The following is an 8,310-nucleotide window of genomic DNA, read 5'->3' on the forward strand; positions in this document are numbered from 1 at the left end:
TTTTCCTCTTAGTACAAATTGTTCTAAAGTAATAATCTGAGAATTGCCAAACTTGCGTAACAATCTTACCTAAAGGGACTTTCCTTTTCTATAACCTGTAATAAATCTTTCCTCTCCACACTGGGGGTGAAGACGCTGCTGCAGGACAGACAGTTCAGTTCAATGAGTGTTTTTAATGTACAAGTATGAACATGAATGTGGAGCTGTGAGTTACTCGTTGTTCGAGGAGTGAAAGAAAATGTTCATACATGTCAGTGTAGCTGCCAAGGTATGAATGTGTGAATGAAGGTGTTGTGTAGACTATGGAATATAATCTTCAGAATGGAAGTTGTTCTTTCTTCACAAACTGAAGCTCAATACAAAAGACTTCTTTAGAACACTTTATATTGTTTGAGACAATAAAACGCTGACTTGCTATCTTTGTGGGGTTTTTTTTCCCTCAGGGTGGTCAGTGGATCTCGTGACGCCACACTGCGCGTCTGGGACATTGAGACCGGTCAGTGTTTACACGTCCTCATGGGCCACGTGGCAGCAGTGCGCTGCGTCCAGTACGACGGGCGGCGGGTGGTCAGCGGTGCCTACGACTTCATGGTCAAAGTTTGGGACCCTGAGACGGAGACCTGCCTCCACACGCTGCAGGGCCACACCAACAGAGTGTACTCATTACAGGTGAGTGGCTTCAAACACACAAGCTCCACTACAGCTAGATGGACAGGTACAATCTGCTTTAAGACATAGATTAAGACCAAGCTGCACAAGCTACATGTTAAAGTTTCTATTTACATTTCAATCTGTTTGTATGTTATGTCCTCCTGAGGGAGCTCTTTTTTTGAAATCATATTCTGTTCAATTATTAAATGTCTTTCTCGAGGTAATAACTTTTGGACTAATCAATAAAAACATCAACCACAGAGAAAAAGTCATCACAGCATCACAGACTTCTAAAAAATACCAGTTTTAGACTTTTAGAGATTGAACTTCAGATGCAAAGTTAAAAGACATGTTTTTTTCTGTATCTCGTAGCATTTATACAATCAAAATGAAGTGGTCAGTATCCAACTGCAGCTTTGATGGTCATTTAGTCTAAAAATGTTAGCAGGATTTATTTTAAATTCGAGTAAACTTGTGTAAAAGTTGTTTTAAAAATATTCCCAGTTCAGTTCCCAGTACAATTCATCTTAAAAGCAATGAGAACAAGTGTTCCTCATGTTCCAAATTGTTGCTTTTACACTTCAGTCTTATCGTATTTGTAGGATAAAGTTGGTTTATTCAGCTGCTAAACCTTAAACCTGGAAGTAATTCTCTCCACCTTAATAACTAGACCAAATTGAAATGTCTGAACAGCTGGTGTAACTGGGTCGATGACGCTCTCCTCTCTCGACTGTCCTTGATTCTAGGACAGTGAACCATATCTAAAACGCCATAAAAAAAGCGATATGATCTGATGACACTTGTGTTGTCATACCCTTTATGACTGTTCCAATGCCTCGTGTGTGTTTTTGAGTGTGTTTGTGTGCACTCGTCTGTGTCCTCTAAGATGTCCTTTCACCCACTCTGTGTGATTACAGTGAATTTTCAGCTGGTACCATCGCCCTCAGAGAAGTGGCTGTTTACTACACTGATAGATTGTTTTTTTGTAGCACCCTGCATCATGTGGATTTTTAAGTGTTGTTGCTCTACAATTGGAACAGAAAGAACAGCTTCACAGATCGATAAAATTCATTCATTTTAATTAGTGTAATCTTAAGTTTTCTAATCGAAACAGAGTATGCTTTTAGGCATCAATTGCAAGTTAAGGTGATTGTCAGCCAGTTTGTCATTAAAATTCAGTGTCAAGTCTGAACTTGAATTCTCTCTGTCTCCAGTTTGATGGGATCCACGTGGTTAGCGGCTCATTGGACACGTCTATAAGAGTCTGGGACGTGGAGACGGGCAACTGCATTCACACGCTAACGGGGCATCAGTCCCTCACCAGTGGCATGGAGCTCAAAGACAACATCCTGGTCTCAGGCAACGCAGACTCCACGGTCAAGATCTGGGACATAAAGACGGGCCAGTGCCTGCAAACATTGCAAGGTGAGTCAACGTCTGACCTGTAGATTTAAGTTGTCCTGAACTGTTGTCTTGCTGGAATGGTTTAAAAAGAAAAAAGGTATGGGTGATATTAGAAGAGAGGTTTGTTTGAGGGTGACATCGTGCATCAGGAGCTCATTATATCAGAAGTTATGATGAATCTGAAATAAATGCTGAGATGTGATGCTCAGATATTTAGAAAGCAAAAGAGCGTACATTGTGCTGTATGCTGCGTTCATTTGAAATGGAATATGCATGCATGCTTATGAGGTATCCACCAACACATTGAATTGCATAAGAGCTGTTTAACATTTGATATCAAAGATCAATGATTCTTAATCCCTGGGGAAACTTGTGATATTAGCAGAAGTTTTTAGGGGGATCTATAATGAACAAAAGTCTGGAAAAGAGGGATTTCCTAAAAACAAAGCTCTAGAATAAGTCACCTGTTGCACTTTAAAGCTTGAATAATGTTTTGGTAAAATAGCGAAATTCTGCAATAAAGCTAGTTTCTGGTAATGGATAAATGTTGTAAAGGCTTAAAGGAAGAGATATAAAATTGAAAGTGTTAAAAAAATAGAAAAGAAACATAGCTTTTACCAAATCAATCTTTATATTAAAAGTTTAATTGTAGGAAAAGAATAACTGCTCTTCTTAGTAACGTTTAATGAAAACAGCGTAATCTGTCCTTGAATATCAGAGTGTTGTTATGCGTCCCTTTCTTGTGAACCACTTACCTCATGGACACTTTGAGAGAAATATACTCCCATAAAGAAGAAACACCCACTTTGATTGGTAAAAGATCATCAGCCTGCCAGTACGTTCTTCTGTTGATATTGTGAGTCTGTCAGAGTACACATAGCATTGATATAAAGGCAAATATTCTCATTTGTAGTGTCTGTTGCTTCGTCCGCCACTTCTCTGTCATTTGTTTTACGTCACTTCTTGCCTCAGGAGGCCCCTCCCCCCCTTCAGGAGAAATTAGATTCTCTAGACATTTTCAGGAGTGTATATGTGAAAACGGATATGAATGCAATTTGTCCTGTTGGTGATGGTCTCTTAAATTCTGTCACTAGCTGGTGGTTTCTCTTTAAGTAAAGATGGTACAACTGTACACAGTTATGAGTTTGTGCAACAGGCTGCTGATAAGATCTACATCACCTTTAAAAATATGAACATTTTACCCTAAATATATAAAGAATATACAAAACCAGCTTCAAATAATAATTAATAAAAAGGAAATAAGAACTTAGCATAGAGTCATAGCTGGAACCTGACGCTCCAATTGAACCTAGTCTAATGAGTGTGTGTGTGTGATGCAGTGCAAAGCCAACACCTTGTACTCCTGCTGGTCCTGATTACCGCCTCATTTCCTTTGTGTCTGTTTAAACACTTTCAAACTCCATTGGCACCTCACAGGAAGTTTGAAATCCTCTGCTGAATAGCAGCAGCAACCAGCAGTGCTCCACCCCTAAAGACCCTCATTAGCAAACTACAACCCTGTATGCTGCTCCTGCAAACACCAACACACACTCGCTGAACAAAGGGATGCCCCAGTGTGAGTCTGAAGAGAGAGGGGAGGGACAAGACCGGCTGTGGGGGGAGGACGTGTGTTCTTGCGTCCCTACAGTGGAGGGGAAAAGGGGCTGTAGCACTTTGTAGGTCATATAATTAGGTCAGCGGACATTTTCTGCCATTCACTTGTGTGTTTTGATAAGACAATAGGCGGACAACAAGGTCTTCACTGTCAGCCAAAGAGAGCATAGGTAATGATGGAGCAGCCTGCTTTGTTGTGGAAATGTAGAGAGGGGAGGAAGAGGAGGGGAGAGGCTGGCATGTGGGGGTTGGTGCAGAGCAGCATTGTAGTGTACTCGGGTAAATAACAGCCTTTGATCAAACTGGAGAGAGAAATTGAAAAGATGTTCAAGCTCAATGATCGTGGAAGCAGAAATAAATTCAATACATGTGAATGAAATAGCGATTATACAAACTCAAAATAAAACCCTCATTTTCCAGCACTGTGTTCTCCTAATTGATTTCATTAAGACATAATTTTCAAGCTCTTGGGGAGTCTTAAGTCACTGCACACATACAGTCACAAATAAAGTCACCTCAGTGCAGGCAGTGAAGCCGCCATCTTCACTTTAACTGTGGCCTCCTGCCAGCTGCATGCATGCAGACGAAGGTGTAGCTGGAGCTGCGTAGTGTCTGTGACAGTGAACAGAGTCTTGGCATCTCTATGCAGCTTGTCCTAAAGCCGGCCTGCAGGAGTTAAGACACTCACAGCAGCTCCAGGAATAAAGACAGAGGAATTTTCTTCTTGTCTCACAGGATTACTGAGGTACTTTTTCCTGTATTTTGGTTCTTTTGCCACAACTCTTTGATCCAAAGTATGTACCATGGCCCATCTTAGGTGTGCACCAGTGGCGCAGTTCTACTCTCTGCTCTCTTAGAAATAGATGCAGTGTATTTTAAACGTTGCCGCTTCCAGCACGCTTCAAGCTAGATCGAAAACAAACTGACCCAGGGACGAAGTCAGACACAGGGACTTAACAGGCAAAGTTACTTGTTGTTTGTGTGTTCTTTTTAGAACTGTGTGATCTTGTATTTTCTTCCTGTGATCTTGTGAACTTGCAAATCCAGCTGCTCATGGCTGCGCTACGTTTCAGTCGCTAAAGTTGACTGAAGCCTCAGAAGGAGCAAAGCTGCAGCACACATGGATGCTTTGCTGGGTCTCAGCGTTACACTTTTCCATCTACTACATAACTTCAGTGATTTAATCGCAAATAAACAGAAAGCAGTTCCTATCCAAAGTCCACAGTTTGCTCAACTTTTCTTTTGAGGAAGAAACTGTTCCTGTCACAGTCCCTAAGTCTATCTGTTCTTCTTCCTTTGAGGTGGAGACTTGTAATTAATCTCTGCATTCCTGGAAAGTCATTTATGTGGTAACAAAGACCAAACCTTTCTCTTATTTCATCCCTCTAACTTTTTGTTTCACTCTGTCTACAGGTCCCCACAAACACCAGAGCGCCGTCACGTGCCTCCAGTTCAACAAGAACTTTGTCATCACCAGCTCGGATGATGGCACAGTCAAACTGTGGGACCTGAAGACGGGCGAGTTCATCCGAAACTTGGTGACTCTGGAGAGTGGCGGCAGCGGCGGTGTGGTGTGGCGTATCAGAGCCTCCAACACCAAGCTGGTGTGTGCAGTGGGCAGCCGTAATGGCACGGAGGAGACCAAGCTGCTGGTGCTGGACTTTGACGTGGACATGAAGTGAGGATGGTATGCGATGGGGAAGGACGAAGAAAGCCAAGCGCTGATTGGAAAGAAGAGATGGGGAATGGGAGATGAGGCACCTGGAAATCCCAACACTCTTCACCCAAACTCGCTTAATCTACAACAACTGTCCTGTCCACGACCATCATCTCCCCCCCCCCCCTTTGTGTCCCTTTTGGGCAAATGTTACCGACCGAGCCGCAGACCATCACACGGGGTCAGTCCCTGCTTTTGACCCTCCACAACTAGGAGCAGTCGGAGGGAATTGGGCTTCAAACTAAGCAGAAAAGGGGAGGGGATGTCTGATCTGTCCCTGAATTGGCTGGGAGAAAGCAGAAGAGGGAGGAAAGAAAAGAAGACTGAACTCTTTGAAGTGACCCTCTGCCCTTTCGGTTCAGGGTCAGCTTCGAACAGAGACTTGGTTTTGCTCAAGCCTGACAGATTTTGAGATGTACAGAGATATATTATTTTTTAAAGTGCCCCCCTCCTCCACACATAACCCTTCCCTCTCCCAACAATGCGCGCCCACACATTCAAATCATAGTCAAGTCGAGGAAGGTGGTAAAACTCAAACACAGTTACAGGTGAAAAGCTGCTTGTTGTAGACTGGAGGGTTCAGCCTGTCATCAGGCTTGTTTCTCGTCACTCCATTTCCGTTCTTGTTGTTCTCCGCTCGGTTTCATTAGTTTGATTTCTTTACAGTATCGCACACAAACACAACTGTGAATTTCAATCCGTTCTTGGTTTATCACATGAAAGGGGGTTCCTCTTGTTTTTTTTTTCTGTCCTCGCGGTTGCCAACAGCAACAAATCCCAGTATTAGAAAGCTGCTCTGTTTAGGTTTGCTGTCATTATGTCACAAGGTTTATTTTTTTTTTCCATCTGTTTATTTGAGTTGTTTGTTCTTCCTCTCTGTTTTTCAACAAACCTGGGTTGGTTTGGTCTCCACAAAAACACCAATGCTGTCCACATTTTTCACTTTCCTTGGGGTGGTTTCCTCAATGCCAGTGCTGTGATGAGAGGAGGGAGTAAAAGTTGTTTACTCTAAGCGCTGTGGATTAATGCCCCCAAAGCCCCCTCCCTGAGCCCCGTACCCTTTTCTGTTTCCCCCGGTGGCCAAACTGTATTTATGCTGCTAGATGAATGGAAAAAAAAAGAGAGAGGGAACTTTTACTTGCTGTGACGTTTTAGTCCCAGGCAAAATTCCAAATTGAACTTTGTATGTTTGGACTTAAGAAACAAAAGATGACAAAAGATAACATCCAACATTTTTGTTTTTATTTTGTTTGTTTTTTTGCCACTGAAACTTGAGCCAAACGTGCCTCTACGAGGCTGAGAGGAGGGAGCATCCAACAGGTTCTGATGGGATTGCCTGCATAGAGGAAACAAGGGGATGTACACTGTTGGTGTGCGTGTGTGTGCGTGCGTGAGTGTGTTAGCGTGTTAACTTGTAAACACATTCCTTGGGACAAAGCTCTCTCAGCTTGTCCTTTGGGTAAATGTACAAACGCTGTGTGGACTGGCAAAGAAAAAAAAAACTAGCAGATGTATCAGATTGGAATGACAGAACTGTCCGTATTCCTGTGTGATTGTTGTTACATTCAAAGATGTCTGAAGCAACAGAGGAGACCATCACAAGCATCACTTGACAGGCTGCAGGAGTCTTAGTGTTACATGTTGCAGATAAAAATCAGCGGCCTCGTGGATCGTCAGTGGGGGAAAATACACAAAAAGGCAACAAAACGTGAACAGAAACATTGTAGCCAAACGAAAAGTCGTCTCAATCTCCATGAGTCACAACTCAAGCTGAACTGTGAAAGTGGTATAACACTGTATATTAAAAAAGAAAAAAAAGAAAACAATCTCGCTCTATCTCCTCTCGTTGTTTTCTCCGTTTTAATTTATGATCTGGTTTGAGAAATCAGATTTGTTGCAGGTGTTTTATTTTTTCAGTTCATGTAAACTGCCTGGCAAAAAAGAAAACAGACAGAAAAAACCTTAAAGGGATTGTGTATTTGTTTGATTCACTTAGAATTTTATTTTCTTATAACTTAAGTGCAATAAAATGTGGGTTTTTTCTTTTTTGATTTCAAGCATATCAGTTGTCTGTTTTTGTTACCTGTGTGAAGGCATCTTATATGTTCAATAAAGCAAATTATTTGGTTAATAAGAACCATGAGGGAACACTCTCGACAGTTATCTCTCTACAGGCCGGATTTATCACTGCACACCTGATAGAGTAAAGACCTCAGATTCAGTAAAAACAGATGAACAGGTTGAATCATTCGTCACATTGAACAGGTTCTCCCTTTCGGGGGAGATATACTTGTCCAAGGTGTATGTACCTCATGCAGGGCACAATGTCATAATCATTTTTGAAAAAAAGCACAATTTTAAACTGACTTTGTGTTCCTAAGTTTAGGTTTATGATTATAAATGAATTTACGTTGTGAAAAAGGATCTATTCAACATAATCTGGGGCTCAAATTTGAAAATTACCAAATCTTTAAGCAAAACTCTCTGAAATGCATCTGCTCCAAGAACGTGTGGGTGTCCTATGCCCTTTAAATATAAGGCGCCCATAGCCATTGAACTTTGCAGGCTTACTACATGGAAATAGAGATGATCAGATCCTGAGAATCAGGGCAGATAACTGATGTTTCAAAAATCAACGTAGCTGATTGAGGATTCTGATACCGGTGTTTGTTTCATGACTTCCTTGGTGTATGACTCCCACAGTACTGAAATTTTCTCTGATGTTTAAAACTATAAACAGATCAGAGCTTTTCCAACAGGTGACATCTTCTGCCCAATTTTTAAAAAAAAAACCCTCTTGTCTGAATCAGTAGTTAGGTGTACTAGATGCCAGCCTTTAATTGATACAACCCAACATATACATATGGGCTGCTGCGATGGATCGTGCCACATTATATGCTGATGGGTGATGTTCGTCACCAGGA

The 8,310-nt window shown here is 41.7% G+C and overlaps 1 protein-coding gene across 4 annotated transcripts in view; it reads left to right on the plus strand.

The window, feature by feature from the left end:
* fbxw7 (F-box and WD repeat domain containing 7) overlaps positions 1-7,529 on the plus strand; it is a 119,816-nt gene extending 112,287 nt beyond the window's left edge. For all 4 annotated transcript variants that reach the window (XM_065956863.1, XM_065956867.1, XM_065956871.1 and 1 more), the window contains 3 exons: positions 444-669; positions 1,866-2,076; positions 5,083-7,529. In XM_065956863.1, the coding sequence (XP_065812935.1) occupies positions 444-669; positions 1,866-2,076; positions 5,083-5,351 (706 nt within the window). In that variant the 3' untranslated portion in view covers positions 5,352-7,529. The remainder of the gene's footprint in view (positions 1-443; positions 670-1,865; positions 2,077-5,082) is intronic.
* Positions 7,530-8,310: the final 781 nt, after the last annotated feature.

This window comes from Labrus bergylta, chromosome 1, assembly GCF_963930695.1.
Source record: "Labrus bergylta chromosome 1, fLabBer1.1, whole genome shotgun sequence".
Taxonomy (NCBI): Eukaryota; Metazoa; Chordata; class Actinopteri; order Labriformes; family Labridae; genus Labrus; species Labrus bergylta.